The following is a 20,685-nucleotide window of genomic DNA, read 5'->3' on the forward strand; positions in this document are numbered from 1 at the left end:
GAAAATGGAAAATTTAAAGTGGATGTGTACCTCCTAATGGTGAGATGGCTAATGGACTTTGGATACCAATATTATGTGTACTTGTGTCTAGTTTCTTGTCTTGGAGTAGGTCTGGAGCTTAATGTTGCAGTGGAGATGTATGCATTTTCATGTTTTTCATTTAATGTTTGTTGAACTTATATTCAAGTCCTGTTGTGGGATTAGCCTACAGTTGTAATGCCAGTCACACAGACAGAGTGCCACCACAGGTTTATTTAATCAATTAAATGTTTGTTATCAGACCACCATTGTATTGTATACCTGACATGTTCTTCGAGTACTGTACCATTTATAATTTTATCTATAATGCAAATGTCCTTACACATTATGATATTAATTTAAAAACCTTAACTATTTGTATGAATTTGGCAAGAAACTTGGTAACTGTTAGCTGGCTTGTGATAGAATTGTTATTAAATAAAAATATTTGTTTGGGAATGGTAAAAGAATGTATCAAGTTGGGCCACCCTTCCACATGTTTTCCTTAAATTAATCCTGATCTTTGTTTTGGATCTCAAATGAATATTCTCATATAATAGTTTGTTTGTATGTGCATGAAATGTTTACAACTCTGTCTCTCCCTTCTTTTCTTGATGTGGTTCCTTTACATTGGTAATGTAACAAAAATTGAATCTCATTTGCAGGGACTTATTCAGGGATATTACCTGGATGATGCACCATAATCAAATACATCTTGATGTCTCTCTGATGCAGTTCATACTGAACAAACTTCTGAGAGAGCTCCATATAAGAAGATATTTTTAATTTTAATGAGTCTGATTTTTGTATTTTTACATTTCAAACCAACCCTCTGCCCCCTACACACACACACACACACACACACACCTCTCTCTCTCTCTCTCTCTCTCTCTCTCTATGCAAAACACTGTGAAGTGCATGGCACAGGTTATGTTCCACCTTACCAGTTGTTAGGGTTTCTTCCTCTTCCTTTCATGCACTAAGTGTGGGAAGAATGACTGTTTAAAGGCCTCTGTGTGTACTACAATTAATCTAATCCTGTCATCAAGATCTCTATATGAGCAATAAGCAGGTGGTTATGGTGTGTTCATAGAATCATAATTTCATGCTTCTTCTAGAAATTTTCTAAGTAGTCTTTCACAAGTTAGTTCACCTCTATCTTCAAGTGTGTGTGAGTACAGTTTCTTCAGCATCTCTGTGACACTGCCCATGTGTCAATCAAACCTCTGGCAATTTGTGCTGCTATCCTCTGTATATGTTCAATATAACGGATCATTTTATATTGCACAATTTGCTGTAAAATGTACAGTTTGGCTTTAGAAGTCATTTAACAACTGAAAATGCTATATTCTCTTTTCACTATGAGATACTGGATGGGTTAAACAAAAGGTTTCAAATGCTAGGCGTACTTTTTGACTTAACTAAGGCGTTTGATTGTGTTGATCACAAAATATTGCTCAAGAAGTTGGACCACTACAGAATGCAGGGAGTAGCTCACAATTGGTTTACCTCTTACTTTAGCAACAAACACCAAAAGGTCATTATTCACAGTGATAAGAATGGCTGTGATGCGGGGTCTGAGTGGGGTACGGTCAATTGGGGGGTTCCCCAGGGATCTGTGTTGGGGCCACTCCTGTTCCTTATGTATATAAATGATATGCTGTCTAGTATTACAGGTTACTAAAATATTTCTGTTTCCTGATGACACTAGCTTGGTAGTAAAGGATGTTGTGTGCAACATTGGCTTGGATTCAAATAGTACAGTTCATGACATCAGTCCATGGCTTGTAGATAATAAACTAATGCTAAATCACAATAAGACTCAGTTTTTACAGTTTCTAACACACAATTCAATAAAGTCCAACATTTTAATTTCATAGAATGGGCATATGATTAGTGAAACTGAACAGTTCAAATTTCTAGGTGTTCAGATAGATAATAAACAGTCATGAAAAGCCCTTATTCTGGATCTTGTTCAAAAACTTAATGCTGCCATTTTTAGTATTTGAATGGTATCTGAAGTAAGTGATCATTCAACACAAAAATAGTCTACTTTGCTCATTTTCATTCACTTATATCATATGGTATTATATTTTGGGGTAGCTCTTCCCATTCTAAAAGGATGTTTTTGCCTCAGAAATGGGCAGTTCAGGCAATAAGTGGTGTAAGTTCATGAATCTCTTGACAACCCTGTTCACTTGTCAGCTTATTCCCAAGAATAAGCAGCTTTCACTCAGTTAATCCTTGGCAGAAATCAAACCTGCATTTGGATTGGACTTCCTTAACTCTTGTGCAGGAAGGTGTGCAGTATACTGCTGAATCCATTTTTTATAAGCTACCACAAGAATTCAAAAATCTTAGCAGTAATCCACACACTTTCAAATCGAAACTGAAGAGCTTCCTCCTGGGTCACTCCTTTTATTCTGTCAAGGAGTTCCTTTAATTCCTTGAAAAATTAAGCTAATTCTTATGTTGTATTGTTGATTGCATTTACTTAAACTTACAGCTTGATTTTTATCCATGACCTAGGAGATATGGTCCTCAATTTGATTCTTTGAGCAATATTCCAGAATGGGCCACACAAATTATTTGTAAGCAATCTCCTTTGTAGACTGATTGCATTTTCCCAGTATTTAGCCAATAAACTGAAGTCTACTACTTGCCTTACCCCTGACTCAGCCTGTGTGAACATTTCATTTCATATCCGTACAAAGTGTTATGCCCATGTATTTGATTCATTGATATTATAGTCATAGGATACTACATTTTTTTCGTTTTGTGAAGTGCACAATTTTACATTTCTGATCATTTCAAGCAAGTTGCCAATCTTTTCACAACTTTAAAATCTTATCAAGATCGAACTAAATATATATGCAGCTTCTTTCAGACAGTACTTCACTACAGATAATTGCGTCATCTGGAAAAAATCTGAGAGTACTATTAATACTGTCCGCAAGGTCATTAATATGCCTAGGGCATTCAAAAAGTTTTGCACAGTCATCTCTAATTTTTTTATTTTTTGCATTAGTAAATAAAATTTTTTTGTGAACATACTTGGAACATTTAGCTATAAGTTAAAGTATTTTCTTTTATTTACAGGTGAGCCATAATGGATTGTGAAGGAGATGTCAGGTTGTGGCAATAGTCGTTGATGGAGTTCCTTTTCAAGATCAGCGATGACTCTCTCACATCGATTCACAAGAAGTTGCTCCCTGTTTATGGGGGGAACATAATGGATCACAGCAGATGCAAATGTTTAAAGAAGGTGCTTTCTGTCCACTGGACAATCCACAATGTGATAGGCCATCGACGGCAGTGAGTGATGTGAATAAGGAGACCATTGATCAAATCATCCAAAATGACAGATGTGTGATGACATGACAGCTTGCTGAAATGATTCGTTTGTCATTGGGTAGTGTGGTATCACTGGTACACTCACTACGGTACAGAAAAATCTGTGTACATTGGGTGCCAAGATTACTGACAAGCAAAATGAAAATGGTGAGGAAGAATGTGTGCGAGGGTCTCATGAAGACCTCTACTTAAGAGGGGAAACAGTGTTTTGTGGTGTCATTACCCAGGCTGAAACATGGTTGTTTTTGTCCGAACCTGAGAGCAAGACCCAATCCATGGAGTGGTATCATCTGGGTTCCTTTTGTAAGAAGAAACCAAGACTTTCACAGACAGCAGGCTGAAAGGCAATGGCCTCCTTCTTCTGGGATCAGTGTGGTGTCATTTTCATTGACTTTTTGGAAACTGGCTCCACAATTAACTTGGACCATTACTGTTTGTCATTGGACAAGCTGCGACATGCCATCAAGACCCACATACCACAGCTTCAGGGTCAGCTCATCAGACTATACCCAGTGGTGGCAGCAAGGGGGGGGGGGGGGGGGTTGGCTATGGGGGCTATAACCCCCCCCTCCCCAATAGAGTATCATATTACACTGGATAAAATGACTTCAGAAATCAGTGAATATATTACTTCAACAGATTCAGTCATTTTTTATAATTATGTAACAATGTAGGTTGCAATGTATGTCAAACGCATTTTAACAAAAGAATAAGAACAGCAAATTGCTTAGTATCTAAACCAATAAATATTATTTAACATAAAATGGGTGTCTTATTATTTATTAGTATACACTGGATGTATATTAATGTACTTGTAACACTTACAATAATCAAGAAAGGTAATTATGCTGGGTATGCCTACCAACACTTAAATTGCTGAGCCCAGACAAAAACTTTGTAATCACCGGACATCTGGGTCAAATCATATTATTTTCCCTGGCACACACATTCTGTAGACATGTTTTTACCCTGAACTCCAAAACAGTTACCAAAAACTACTTTAAGCAACACCAAATTTTACCAATTTGTCAGTAGAGGACCCCAACTCTCCTTTTGTTAAGCAATATTTCATTCCCTCCCCCACCATTAGCCCCCCCCCTTGACCAACTTCTAGAATCACCCCTGACTATACTATGACAACGCCAAATCCCATACAGTCCTTATGACATAGAGAAAATCAGGAAAATGGGTTGGAAGATTGTTGCTCATCCTCCATACAGTCCCGACTTGGCTCCATCTGATTTTTACCTTTTTGGCCATCTGAAGGCCCACCTGTGTGGTAAAACATTTGATAATGAGAAAGACCTTATTTCCTGTATCAATTGATGGTGCAAAAATCAATCCCCAGAATTTTACCAAAGTGCATTTAGATCATGGAAATAACATCAGGCCAGATGCGTCACAGCTGATGGAGGCTACATTGAGTAAGCTCCAAGTATGATCACAAAAAATTTTACTGTCGTCCTGCAAAAAATAAAAAAAAATTAGAGATGACTGTGCAAAACTTCTTGAACACCCTTTGTACAACACAAATAGCAAGTGTCTAAACACACTTCCCTAGGGAACACCTGAAGTTACTTCTACATCTGATGACAACTCTTCATCCAAGATAATGCTGCATCCTTCCTATCAAACAATCCTCAATCCAGTTGCACATTTCAGGTGATGTCCCATGTGACTGTACTTTTGACAATAAGGATAGGTGTGGTATTAAGTCAAATGATTTTTGGAAATCAAGAAATACTACATCCACCTGACTACCTTGATCCAAAGCTTTCAGTATGTTGCAAGAAAAGAACGAGTTGGGTTTCGCATGGTAGATGTTTTTGGAATATGAACTGGTTGGCGTGGAGGAGATCATTCTGTTTGAGATGCCTCATTGCTGGAGCTCAGAATATGTTCTAAGATCCCACACTAATTTGATGTCAAATATGTTAGATGGCAGCTATATGGATTACTTTTACTAGCCTTCTTGTAAATGGGTGTGACCTGTGCTTTCATCCGACTACTGCACACAGTTTTCATCTCAAAGGATCTGTAATAGATTATATTTAGAAGGGGGGCTGACTCAACTACAAGTCAGTATCGAATCTGATAGGGATTCCTTTGGGCCCTGGAGCATTGTTCAGTTTTAATGTTTTCAGCTGATTCTCAACCCCATTGATACTAACACTTATTTCACTCATGTCTCCAGTGGTACAAGGATTAAACTGGGACTGTTCTCCTGGGTTTTCATTTGTAAAGGAAAAGTTAAAAAAGGCAGCATTTCAGCTTTTGCTTTGCCACTCTCATTTTCAGTTCATGTCTCATTTGCAACTAACTGGACACTAAGTTCGGTACCACTATCTGCCTTTAGATAAAACCAGAATTTCTTTGGGTTTTGTGAAAGATCATTTGACAATATTCTGCTGTGGTAGTCACTGAAGGCATCATGTGTTGCTCTCTTGACAGCTAAACACATTTCATTCAAAATCTCTCTATGTCTAGCCCTATACTTGGTTTTATATCTATTATGCCGTAGCCTCTGTTTCCTTAGAAGTTTCTTTACAGTGACTGCATATCATGGAGGGTTCCTCTCATTATGAATAGTTCTACTGGGTACATATTTATCCATTGCATGGTCAACTATTCTTTGAACTTGAGCCACAGTTCTTCTACATGGTCCTGTTCTGTGCAAAATATTTCAAGTTCCTCATTGAGATGTGACATTACTGCTTTTTTATCTAGTTTACTGAAGATGTATATCATTCTTCTTCTTTTAGTTGTCCTGTGTGCTTTGATAAGCATTGTTGCCACAACCACCTTATTCTCACTATGTGGACATCCTAAATAAATCAGGTCTGTTTGTTGCCATTATATCTAATATATTTCCATCATGAGTCAGGACTTAAGCCATCTGTTCTAGGTAGTTTTCAAAGAAGACAATTAGTAGTGTTACATAGGATGTCTTGTCATGCCCACCACTAAGAAAACTGTGATTTTCCTAGTTGATTGTTGGATGATTAAAGTCTCCACAAATGATTACAGTGTGGTTGGAGAACTTATGTATAAGCAAACTGAGATTTTCCTTAAGTTTTTGGTTATATCAGGAGGTGAGTTGGATGGGGGATAGAAGGATCAATTAACATTTTATGCCCACCCCCAATACTGAGTCTTGCCCCAACAATCTTGTAAAAAGCTTAAATTTCTATTTGGATGGATTTGAGTTTCTTGTCCACTGCAACAAATACACCACCTCCATTACCCGTTAGCTATCCTTTCGATAAATGCTTAAAATTTTCCCCAAAAATCCTACTGCACGTTTCAACAAACTTTCTGTACCTTGTATTATATGAGCTTCACTGCTACTAGTATTTTAACACTCTCACCTGGAGGGGGGGGGGGGGGGCACTCTTTTGGACCTTACACTTATACTTATGGGTCTCCTTGAGCGCACACCACACAGAGTCAGCTACCTGGGGATAGCAGTCTCTGATGTGTAGGGCATGCCTGACCCATTGACCTATATGAATCACCTCCGTAAAGAATATTTTAGTGTTCTGCATTGAAGATAATGTGCAATTTTAACAAACCCAGAAGGAAATGCAGTGAAAATTGGATCTTGCATTTATACCTGCATTTTCTTCATCTTTTGTCTTGGCTTCTAAAAGAGTAGACTCCTCTAAAGTAACTAAAATTGTACAAATGATGCTAATGATTTTGGCAGTGCTTGTGGTGAAAGCACAATTTATCCTTTGCCAAATTATCAACAGACAGAATATTATATGAAGGACGTTTCCATACTGATTCATTACAAGAAAGAAACAGTCATGAACTGTAACATTGACTCAGATAAGAAACAGTTGCCGTTTGGTGGAGATATGTGTAAAACTGAGGCAATTGTAATGAACTGCAAAATCGAAACTTTTAACAGTGTGTGTTTAAAGTTAATTTACCTTTAAAATTTTACATCAATTTTATATTCATGTGTATTTTATTTTTGTATTACTGGTAATTTTTCTCAGCAGATTTCTAAACAGCTAATAGTTAAAATGATGATTTAATAGTTAGGCATTTTATAAAGTAATAGGTAACTACAACAGATTACTAACCTTCACTTAAGCAATTTCTCACAAATTAAAACAATTGATATTGTAACAGTTTATGAAAAGGATAGTTGCTGCTCACCGTATACTGGAGATGCTGAGTAGCAGATGGGCACAACAAAAAGAATGTCAGAACATAAACTTTAAGCCAACAAGGTCTTCGTCATAGGTAGAATGTACACACACACACACACACACACACACACACACACACACACACACACACACACACAAACATAAACTTGTGCAAATGCAATTCACACACACATGACTGCAGTCTCTAGTTTCTGAGGTTGCATTGCAAGCAGCTGCGCATGATGGGAGATGCAGCTGGGTGATGGGGGTAAAGTGGAGGCTGGGGTGAAGCAGGCGAGGGATAGTAGGATGGGGTGGGAGATGGTAAAGTGCTGATTGTGGGAGCATATAGGAAAAGGTGAAAAGAGGGTAGGGCAGCTAGGTGCAGTTGGGAGTTTAGACAGGGGTAAAGGTGGAGGGGGGTCAGTGGAAAAGGAGAGAGATAAAAGAGTGTGGCTGCGTTGTTGGAATAGAGGACTGTGTAGTACTAGAATGGGAACAGGGAAGGGGATAGTGGGTAAGGACAAAGCCCAATGAAAGTTGAGGCCAGGAGGATTAAGAGAATGTAGGATATATTGCAGGGAGAGTTCCCACCTACTCAATTCAGAATTCACACCAACACCACCTTTTCTTAACTGCACACGTGGGAACTCTCCCTGCAATATATCCTGTTTCCATTATCCTCCTGGCCTCAACCTTTGTTAGTCTTTGTCCTTACCCTCTAGCACCTTCCCTGTTCCCATTCCAGCACTACACAGCCCTCTATTCCACCAATGCACCCACAATCTTTTTACCACTCTCCTTTCTCACTACCCCCCCCTCCCCCCCCCCCCCACCGCCGTCTAGCCACCCAACTGCACCTAGAAGCCCTACCCTCTCTCCACTGTGTCCCTGTATGATCCCACAAGCAGCACTTTACCATCCCCCACTCCTACCCTGCCATCTCTCCCCCTCCCTGCCCAAGTCTCCTCCTTACCCCCACCACCCAGTTGTGTCTCCTATCATGCAAAGCTGCTTGCAGTGTGGTCTCAGCAGCCAGAGGCTGTGGTCGTGTTTGTGAGAGTCGTATCTGCATGAGTGTGTGGCTGTGTATGCTCTATTCTGATGAAGGCCTTGTTGACCAAAAGCTCATTTTCTGACAGTATTTCTGTTGGGCCTATCTGTGACTCAGCATCTCTGCTACATGGTGAGTAGCAGCTATCGTTTTCATAATATTGTTACATTCCATCATGACTTTCCATGGTACAGTTGACAATGGGTAGGCACCAGGACCATATGAGGAGTTTTACTGAAGAAAAAATATGTTGACAGTAATAATGTAAAATTAAATTGGCTCACCAGTTGTACTTAAAGCACACATTGTTGTTGAGAGATATGATCCGAAGACCTGGTCTCAGAAGGGTTGTATAATATCCCCCCTTCATAACAGTTGGTACTATATCAGCTGGTAGCCATGTCTGCCACAGATCTGCCATTGTTTCATAAAGCCATTTGGAGGATACAGTATCGTCTGTTACATCATCAGGTGCATATCTGTTTTAAAAATTATGGACAAAAAGAATATGTGCAAATTACATATAATCAGGTATAGGAATTTACTCATTATTAATCAATAATTCAGACATAATGTCTGTTCAGACATAACACAATTTCTTGATTGTAAGAAAGACAGTCTTGATCACATTTATTTAATGTTAATGTTGTCGAAACATTTTCAGCTGAAATGTTGGATTTTGCTGTGAAATACTCACAATACTCCTCTGGCAGAATTGACCAACATGTTCAGGTGTCACAAACCTGAAGATGTCTGTCAGTTGTGCTGATGAAATATTGTGAGGATTTTACAATGACATCTGCTGTCTTGCCTGAGAACCATTTCTACAACTAGCCTGTCACAAAAGCCTAAAGAAATATAACATTAATGGTATTAGCACTTTTGGTTGGCAGACAATTGTCAGACAGATTTAAGGTGACAGCAACAGATGCTTCAAGGCAATACCAAATGTAACACCTCTGCTCAGCTTGTGACTGATACTATTTGGTTGCTGCTGCTTTAAATAGTGGCTGATGATGGGCTATTGACCAGAAGTGGTAACAACATAGTATTTTGACTGTTGTTTACATAATCACTGTTAGACGTTCATATATAGTATCAAACCTGTAGAAATGGAAAAATATGGGAACAGCCACTTGGGTAATAGGAATTCGGAACACAGGATACACATAAAGTAACTTAACTTGCAGGAGAGGGTGTTGTCAGCTTGCAAGAGGTGTAAAATGTATGCATATACATTGCAATACAATATCTGCAGTATGGTCATTCTGTGATAATCTATCACGTAGTACTACATCCACATGTTAGCAATAAAGTTTATTGCAGTTCAATGCTCATGTAAAATATTTAATGGATAAACTAGGTTTGCATGATAAGTTACTTTCATTAGCTCATAGATATATTTTGGTTGGTGGCTGCATCAAAACATGAGAGGAGTCACCACTTTTGTAAGACTTGTAGTTGAAATCTTATTGTTAAAGGTAATGTGCATGTTGCTGCTCTCTGCCAATGTGGTAAATACCTGTTCAAGGGATTAAAAGCAAGCTCCAAGCAGGAAGCTCATATGTTCTGACACTGTCGTCAGCCAAGAGGTATCTACAAGCTACTGAAAATGACTTATCAGTTGAAACCACCTCAGCCATTAAAGAATTAACAAGAGCATTTGACAGCAATAAACTTAATTGTTATAAGTGATGTGCTCACTGCTGCTCTCTGCTGATAAAATGACAAATATGAATATCCTTATGTTGTCTCCCAAACATTCAGAGTGCTCTCATAGGGTATTAATCTGCTTCCAATTTTTTAAAATTTAGAATGATATAGCTTTTAAGTTTCTATTGAATATCCTATAAAATTTAGTTACAATGAAAGTTTTTTTTTCTTGCCTCAGTGGATTAGAGAAAGTGGCTATACTTTTGAAAATATCTTTACAAAGCTAAATTTTGCAATCTGTCTGATATTCTGGAAGGTGGACTTACTGGTTGACAGGATGTGGTTCATGGTTGCCCAATGCTGAAAAAACAGGGGCATCACCAAATGCCTGTTTTAGTGTTGGGAAAAAAAGCTGGAATGACTCATTATTCCTTTCTATGCTTGTCTGCCACACTCCATGGTCAATGACATCACCAGTAAAGTAAACATAATTGATGTCCTGTGGAATAAAGACCGTTAGAACTTGCACTGCAAAAACTGTCATATGTACATTAATTTCATGAGATATCTTGTTGTTACTATCACATAGGGTTCTTTTATTTTCAAGACAGTGGGACAATGGTAGGTTTTATCAGCACATGTAGTTTTTAACAACTTACCATAGTAGTATGTATTCTTTGTCACTGTTTGTCATTTTGATAGAAGAGTGAATTTTACTGTTTAACAAAGGGAGAAAAACTGGCATTTAAATATTACGTCAACTGCAGGATGAATTCAGAGAAGGATGACAACATAATCCCTCACTGTGGCATTAACAGACAAACTGCTGAGTCATGCTCTTGTGAATTAGAAACCAAACATTAATTGACCTCTCTGGATTATCTATACAACTTATCTAATAAAAATATCCACTGATGACACTGAAAATAAATTGCTTCCATAAAATTACAAAGAGGTTTTTTACTAGGTGTTGTCATTATGTTATGAAATTAAAACTGATTTCTGCAGGAATTCCTGGGTGCTAATCCTAATATATATCTAGCTACCTTCTGCCATCTGAAAATAAACATAGATCTCTAGGAATTTTCCAACAGCAGTATGCTATAGTGTAACAGGAGTGGAAGAAAGTGAAATGAGATTTACACAATAACTAGCCGCATACACTCTGTCTTGTAATATTAGTTCCTCATAAAGGAGCCACTAGTTCCAAAGAATTGATATTGATTGGCCATTATATTTCTCATTGTTCTTGATTCTGTCCCAGTCGCCTAATTTTTGTTCTGGGAGACCACTTTGTTTCTTAACAACCTAGAGTTTCAATTGTTGAAATTTGCTCCATATATTTTATTAGTGTTCTTGGACTTTACTGTGACTGAGTTACCGAATGTAAACAATCTGAACAGACGTATAACAGCGTGTTGACTAGTGTTCTTGGAAGTCATTTGTTGTCATTTCATTGAGGCTTCTACTCTCATACAATCTCTTTAAGATTTGCCTCACTTCATGCCCTACCTAACATTCCAATATAATTCCTGAATAGTACTTCTTGTTACAATGGGAACCTCCATTTAGTTGACTTAATTGATTTCTGGTTCCAAAAGCTTATTGATGTCTGCTGCTACATAGTATTTAGGAGTATTATTTATGTAGTTTGCTGGTGGTTGTTCGCTCTTGTAATTCATAAATGGTAGAAGCTGCACAGTACAATATTGCAATTTGTAAGCCAATCAGTATTCTTTCATTTTCTTAGAGCTCGTTTGTTGCCTTTCGCAATGGCATATGACTGTCATTGTAAGCAATATTATCCTCACACCATTTCCTGTACAAATAAAACATTGGAAGCATGTCTGTGTTCATTTCAAAAGGAATGTAAATTTGTCTGAGAACTTACATATTTCTGGGTTGATGTGAGAGATCTGATGATAGTAACAATATGAAATAGAATAAACTGCCTAGTTTGATTCAACCTCATTTGCAATTGTAATCACTATGGACTTAATACATGAGGTGATCTCATAGCTGGTCACATTTCAAATATCTTTTATCTATCACTTCTTTTGATTTATATTGTAAGGGGTAATCATAACTTAACAGGAAACATCACATACATTGCAGGTGGATTCAGAAACCAGCAACAAATAATCTGTAGAAAAAGAAATATGTGTCTAACATAAAATATACCAATAATGAAGGCTTTCATTTACTACTGAATAGAAAATGCTACAGTAGAGTTCGTTTCCTTTTCTACTTGTGTATATACCTCAGTGAAGTATTGGTGTTTTGATACTCAGTTAACTTAATAATCATTAATTTTTATAAGTAAAATAAGGGTGATGTGTAGTGAACAGAAATATGCAACATAAAACAGTATTGACACTAGCTTTTAAGATCTTCTTTTTCTTGTTCTTTCTCTAGCAAAATTGCACACACATGCGCGCGCGCGCACACACACACACACACACACACACACACACACACACACACACACACACAGAGAGAGAGACAGAGAGAGAGAGACTCAAACGTGCGCACCCATGGCCACAGCAAGACTGCCATGCGTGTGTGCATTTTGGTGTCTGTATGACTGTGTGTATGAATGTGTGCTGCACTTTCGGCTAGAGGAAGAGCAAGAGCTTGAAAGAAAGTGTGAATCCTGTTTTCTTGTGTGTTTCTGTGTGTCACACATCAGTAAGCTATAGGCGAATGGTGACATTTCCTTTATTTTATGTATTATTCTGCTCAAGATTTCCATTGTTGTTATTAATATTTATGTTACCTATTGCTTGGTGTTGTCTGTTTTTATTCAGTGTGTGAGAATTTTGTTTCTATCCCTGCACATTTTCATTCTCAAATTATGAAAAAAAGACAAAATATACTCACAGGATACTGTGTGACAGCATTTTTAAGTGCAGACACCAGGCTGTGCCAGGGAATATCACAGCCCCTATAGTCACCCCAGTAACCAGCAATAGATGCTGCATCTGTTGCCTGACCCTGATCACTACGGCAACATACCGGCTCATCACATACTGCCGTGCCACCAGGTAAGTACATTGGATCATGATGAGTATCTGATATATGGAGCACTGTGAAGACTTCACCCTCCTGCAAAATGCATATTGTTTGGATAGGGCTGAAAAGTTACATCACAGTAAATTAAGCAATGTTTGTAAATTTAAAACATTATGTCTTGATTTTAAGAAATTAAGATGAATGCAAATGACAAACATGCACATTTAAAGGTAAAACACTACTCTATGTCTAGGACAGAAAAAAATATCTGTATGAGAATAAATCACCACTCACCAACTGGGGAACAATGTACATAGAATAGGCACACAAAAAAGATGAAAAATTATATAGCTTTTCAATAAAAGCCTTCATCTTACACACACACACACACACACACACACACACACACACACACACAAAGGATAGATGGATAGACAGAGAAACAAACAGATAAATAGATAGTTAGAGAGAGGCCCCAACAAAGGACTTTGTAAGACAACCAATGTTCTCTGGACTTGTCTGCTATTAAGACCCTTGTATATTTTGTATGTAGTGCTATGTCCTCATGTAAATACTGTACTCTAATCTGATTGATTACTCTGTTTTTTATTAATCTTTCATTAAAGGACTGCAATGTTTTTTTAACTGTACATATCGTATTCTATTTTGTCAAAAACTGACATTGTGAGATAATCTCTATGTAAAGATATGAGGTTAATTTGCAAAAACTAAAAACAGTTATTATACAGACACTGCATCATGGCAACTTTACTGGTAGGAGTGTGGCCTGAACTACGACTGCCACCTGCAGCCAGCAATTGCACTGTAGTCCTATCAAATGCTTTGTGTACTACAATTTGCTTTGCAATGTGAATTGCTCATTTTTTTTTCTTTTTGAAGTGAGTGAAGAGACTAATTCTGGTGCATAAAGGGATTGAAATGACACTCTCACCATGAGAAAAGGAATCAGTGATCCCTATGATTGTTATGTCAGTTCTGCTTTCGTGGGAGCACAGAATGTGGACATAGGGCACCAGCCATTCGAGAGGGAGGTGGAGCTTATTCCCCCACACTGCTCCTCTCCCCTCGGACAGTTCAAGTTCTTGTTTGTTTACAGTCGCAGGTGACTGCCATGTTATACTGTCCCCATAATATCACCCAGTGTTGATAATGCTACTTGTCAAAAATAAATATCCCATTACTGATTTCAAACCAACAGGCACATCACCATCAGATGGCTGTTCATGTTTAGAATTACATGTAGCTTATGCTGAACATGTGGTGTGTGATATTTTTGTGGTGGCAAAAGTCCCTTCACTGTCTTTGAAGAGTTTAATGTATCACAAATATCACAAAATAATAAACACAATCCCATGAGTTTAGAACTTTGGAGTTACAGACAGTGTAGAGCAAACCCCCTCCCCCCCCCCCCCATACACACACATGCATACACACACCTAAATATTTCAGCCACAAAGGTAAATTAATTATATGTGCAGCAGACTTGTTGTTCTACCTTTTTATATATAAATTAAGAAGCAAAGTGAAGAACTACTTATTACTTAACCCTTACTTCACTTTCCTCCACTCCCACTTACAGTGTGGAATACTGGGTACTACTATCCATGTGACAAGTCAAAGCTACTTGGCTGTGGTCTTGTGACTGGGGGGGATCTATGCATCACCAGTAGGCATTGCAAGTGGTTCACACCTACCTCCTGTAAGGTTACTGCTAAGAATTGATGTGGCTAAGTGTCTTGTGGTAGGGACACCTGTACTGGACTTGGATTTCAAGGAAAGGAAAGCTGGAGGAACCTATCTGAAGTTTAATGGGTATGTATTTCCTGTCCTTCAATAACTATACATGGAGCACATAGGAGTCGCACAAAAGGTGCAAGTCCTATGATAGGTAGAGTTGCTACCAGTGCTAATTGCAAAGAGGCAAGAGACAAAAAATGCAAAATCTTTCACCAGTTTTTGACCATCACAACTTCAGCATCCATGTGACTATCACCAAGAGCACCTTCATTCTAAAAAACATGGCGTTTTATAGGCTAGGATCTGTGTTCTGCACTTTCACTTCTGGTGGGGACTTGACCAATCCTGTGTGACCGATCGAGATTATCAAAGCTGCCTCAGAAATCATAGGACACTCTCACCTTAACCTAAACTGGTTCTCAGCTAACAAAATTCTATGTAATCCAGAGAAAACTCAGCATCTACAGTTGGGCCTGGCTAACGAGGTAGAACTAAAATCTGTAAAACTGCTTGGAATACTCATTGATTCCAAAGTTAATTGGCAACCCCATTTCAACCAGGTCTGCAAAAAGTTATCGAGGGTGTCCTATCTCATCTGGAAGCGGTCTGATCTAGTGAGTAACAAATATCTCAGAACAGCTTACTTTGGACTTTTTCAGTCTCAGATATCTTGTGGGTTGTTACTATGGGCCACTTATGTCATTCCAGTGATGTACTACTGATGCAGAAAAAGATGCTACAAATAATGTGCAAGGTTGGTCCAAGGGAACACTGCCGCCCCTTATTCATCAAAATGGAAATAATGACAGTGATAAATCTTTATATTTATGCTTCACTGGTATATACTAAAGAGAACAGAACAAAATTTAACACCAGAGAGAACATACACTTACATGACATCAGAAACAAACAGAGTATTGACATCCTAGTCATAGGCTGGCAAAAACAGGCAACTCTCACAAAGTGAACTGTTTGAAATTATTTAACAAATTATCACATACTGCACTCAATACACCTTTCAATAATTTTAAAAGTAAACTGGACAGATGGTTAATGGACAATCCGTACTACAGTCTTACAGAATTCTTGGATACTTGTAACATAGAAATTGAGCTTTAAGTTTATGATTCCAATACTGTACAATTGATTAATGTAACATGAATAATTTGTACTTGTAATGTATACACTCATGAACATAGTAACTTCTTATGTATCTTGACATAATTGTAATGCCTATTTCACTGCATGTGATCAACGGCATATAAGAATCTGAATCTATTTCCTGTATTAATAAGCTTGACTTTAATCAAGAAGTCTGCTATCTGGCATATGCTTTTGAAGGAAAAAAGCTACAAAATCTTTTCAAAACTACCATGGCCTCTCAAAGCTGGGGAAATGGAAGATCAAAGCCAAGAATCAGTTATATGTTTTGTAGGCTGTCCATACTATCATGTTTCTTATGAGATACGTAGTGTATCAAAAAGTCAAGATCTGAGCAATGATTTCAATAAGTGGGCTACTTTTGTTCACAGTACTATATCATGATAAAGGACCTCAGAACAAAATTGGGATTCCTCAAAAACTGAAATGAATGACTATATGTGATAGTAACTTTTTGGAATATTCGTTATACATTCTCTCCCAATGATCTGTTAAGAATAGTATATCTTATAATGCAGTACAGAATACTGAAACATACCGCTGGATCTGACGGTGGAACATACTGTGGTTTCTCACCCAGATCAATATCAACTGTCCATTCATATGAAGGGTCAGTCTCTGCACATTCTAAGTCCTGCAGAAGAACACTACATATCTGCTTTGCTGTCAGAGTTGGTTTGTTATCAACTATATACACCACTGTATCCTGTAAAATAAAGTAAATATTATAAGCTGTTGTGCCACATTATAGAATATGGTTTATCAGTGTACAAGCCATGCTGAAAGCAGTGCCTCCAACGTCTTTATGTGAAATCTCTTAAAGCTTTTTAAATAAAGCAAATATTATTAACGTTCTGCATCTCTATTCTTCATATCTACATACTTATTTGTCAAGATAGTCACTATGGTTGCAAACACATTCCTCCCAAGGATAGACCAGTTTGTTGGCAAGAATGGTTTACTTTGTTGATGTTGATGGAGCCAAAACCTCACCTCTGCTTGCACCACTTCATCATTATCAATGTGAAGTCCTCCAAGGTGTTCTTTAAATTTTGAAAACAGATGAAAATTGAATGAGGCCAAGTTGGGACTAAGTGCCGGATTGTTGCAGATGTTGCAACACTTGTGTATGGTCTGGCATTGTCTTGCTGAAGGAGAGTGTGCTCCATGTGTGGATGAACTTGTGGCGCCGATGAGGTCGACACCAGTATTGATCTAAGTATCGTCTTTGAACTAAGCTAAACATTATCTTTGTGCAGTTCCGCCATTCAGCTCTGTGTGAGCCTTGCTTGTGTAAAGAGGTGAATAAATGAACTACTGTAAAATGGGAGTGTTGTTTGGTGAAACTGGCCTGAACTTCCTCCTCAAACTCTTCAAATTCAAAACACTATTGAAGCAGAAGGTTTCTCACATGCCGACACAGTTACATTACAAACCAACATGTTACACACTACAATTCAGAGACCTCTAGTGGCAGATGGCTGCAAGTGTGAGGTCATGAAGAATAAAATGTAGAATGTTAATAATGCTTATCTGATTTAAGAAGCTTAAGATTTGTGATACAAAAAGTTCAGAGGCATTACTTCTCAGCATGTCACTGTAGATCACAATACTAGTAATAAAAACAGATCACTGTAGTAATAATGGAAAGAAAAACATTTAAGACTAGAATGCTGTTTACCTACTAATAAACAGTCTTCTATACAGTTACTGGTTTTTGTTGCCCACAGTGATTCTCTAAAATATAAACTTTTGTAATCAGCAACAAGCACAAAATCCACAAATTATGGGAAAAATTCAGTTCATTCCTGCAGCTGTATCTATCTTGAAATGCACTCTAGAGTGCATAGTGGAGATAGATGATAGTTGTATAAATGCTGTTCACACCCTGTCCAAAGTCGTGGGACAAAATAATCAACACATATGTCTTTACCCTGTACAGAATGAAATTAATCTTTTCAGTTGCAACTTTCATCTGGCTACCTTTCAGACCCCCTGATATTTTTAATGAACTTAGTGTTGATGGTCCTCTTTCTACTTTCCTGGTTCCCATAATGATGGTGGGTGCAGATGTTCCTAGATTGAGTGACACTTGCTATCCCACAACTGAGCTGGTGTGGTCAGTATAATTGTGTCTGTATGCATTATTGCAGACTGTTATTAATTTTATATGTCACTAAGATTGAGTTTCCTGGAGCTTCCTCAATATATGATACAGAAATGGCTGTTTTCCCACTTGCACTCATATTACCTTAATATATTTTCTCAGATGGAACTGATCCAACCCTCTTCTGTGTTTCTTATTTACCTCCTTCATGGTGATGCTTAACCCTACACATTACATACAACCTAAAATTATATTTCACAAACCACTATGAAGAGTATGGCAAAGGGTACTTTCCATTGTACCAGTTGTTAGAGCTCCTTCCCATTCAAGAAATGTACTAAGTGTAGAAAGTACTGTAGAGTACTGTTCCTCTTGAAACATATTGTGTTGGCTTAAAGAGTAAGCTTTTGTCTGTGTGTCCTGAAATGGGAGCCACTACTATCAAAACATGCAACTTCATCATCATCTCAAACACTGAAATGATATTCTTCACAGGAAAAGATGTTCTATGACTACTTGTGTTACTAATCTCGGTCCTGGTATGTTTCACTTGATGAATGGCAATCCAACAGTGAGGCAATCTGTAATTTATTTATTTATTTAATTTTATCCATCTTTCAGCATTAACATACAATTTATGTTGTCAGAAGACTTACAGCTTTTTGTACATCAGTTTTACATAGCAAAATATTGCATGGTAAAAATATAGCAGTGTTGTACCCTATTAGCTTATAACTGCCTCTAAACCCATATCTATACATAAAAGTAAGCCTTAATTTATAAGCATTAACATGCAATTGATGTCATCAGAAGAATTATAGCTATTTGTACATTATGTTACATATAACAAATTATTACGTGGTAAAAATGTAGCAGTTTTGTACCCTATTAGCCAAATTATTACATGGTAAAAATGTAGCAGTTTTGTACCCTATTAGCTTATAGCTGCCTCTATAGCTTTGCCCTTGATGTAAAGCTAATGTTCAGATTTCTGTTGCAATGTAATGGCAGCTAACTTGAGAGGTAGTAACAATAAGCACAATGCATTTTGGACCCTTAGGACCCATATTCAGGTTCTAGACATATTATACACTTAAGCCACACTGTCTAGGGGAACACTGCATCCATCTAGAAACTAAAAACTATTGTTATACATTTTAACCACAGGTCACACAGATGTCTACCTTGCGGATACTCAGCTCCCAGCTGCTGAGCATGCTCTACAGCATGATTCAAAGTACCTGAGTACTTGCTTCAACACACAAGCTATTTGAGTACTCTCACCTGACACTAGTTTTCCAGAATGAACTTCAGTGATAAGAACTTGCCCTCCACCACATCCTTGTGTCCTAATGCCCCCCTGTCCTTAATTCATAAAATGACTCTTTTTCTCTCTCTCATAATTCTTCATTGCACCATTTGCGGAGGGGCAGGTTATGATTTCTCGTCATCATACTGTTCAAATTAAATGTCCACCTGCCTCAATACAGCTTCTGCTCAATGACCCTTCTCTCTGGAAGCGTAGATACTTACTAGACAGCAAAAAAGCAGCATCGAAGAAAACGTCACCTAATATCTATCCTGCAAAGTCTGCGTAGCTCTAGTAGCAATTCAGTTCCTGTAATATTATTTAACATAATTTTGGGTGATAATGTGGTGCTTTTTGATTGAAATTCATGTCCTAAATTCTGAAGACAATGTTTTTTATTGCTTTTGCCATGCATAGATCTATCTATCAAGTCCACATTTAGCGAATTACTCAACTGTGCCACACGAAGTTCTCAGACAGACAACAAATTACACATGCAAGGCAGCCAGAAATCTACACAAGTTTGATCAATTCATGTTTACGATCTCACAGTCTCTGATTCACCACTATTTGCGAGTTCTACATTTGGTCTCTTTCAGTGTTCTTCTATAACAGAAGTTCACGCCAAATATTCCATAAATGATTACAGAATGTGCCACTTGGAATTTCCACTGTGGCTGAAAGTTCACACGCTTGTAACTTTCCACAAAACAATCCAAAAACTCCAAACTTTCATCAAACTGTCCATATTGCAACAGCTTTCATTGTAACTAGTTTCAAACATGTGGAACTCAATATTTCTTCATCTTAGACATAATGAGAACTGAGACATTTAGCATGACCTCTCGCGTCCGATAGCTGGCGAGCGACTATCCCAATGCCTCCCCACACTCTGCATAACTAAGTTTCAGTGCATGGGCACTGCTTAATCCTGATTGGCTGGTCAGTCTGACAGACCAATCAGAATGATCCTTCAAGATCATTCTCATGGCAAAACTCACCTAAGCCAATCACAATTCAGAAAAGCATTTGCGTCATTCCAAAACGCAAATATTAATATAATGTTTAATAGAAAAGATCGAAATGAAAAATAATCTTG

The 20,685-nt window shown here is 37.8% G+C and overlaps 1 protein-coding gene across 1 annotated transcript in view; it reads right to left on the reverse strand.

Annotated features, from left to right (window-relative positions):
- LOC126455920 (sphingomyelin phosphodiesterase-like) overlaps positions 1-20,685 on the reverse strand; it is a 169,333-nt gene that overhangs the window by 58,808 nt on the left and 89,840 nt on the right. The window contains exons 4-7 of the mRNA XM_050091678.1: positions 16,709-16,876; positions 13,120-13,344; positions 10,566-10,738; positions 8,871-9,065 (exon numbers count right to left, since the gene is read on the reverse strand). Of these exons, the coding sequence (XP_049947635.1) occupies positions 8,871-9,065; positions 10,566-10,738; positions 13,120-13,344; positions 16,709-16,876 (761 nt within the window). The remainder of the gene's footprint in view (positions 1-8,870; positions 9,066-10,565; positions 10,739-13,119; positions 13,345-16,708; positions 16,877-20,685) is intronic.

Source organism: Schistocerca serialis, chromosome 2 (assembly GCF_023864345.2).
Source record: "Schistocerca serialis cubense isolate TAMUIC-IGC-003099 chromosome 2, iqSchSeri2.2, whole genome shotgun sequence".
Classification (NCBI taxonomy): domain Eukaryota; kingdom Metazoa; phylum Arthropoda; class Insecta; order Orthoptera; family Acrididae; genus Schistocerca; species Schistocerca serialis.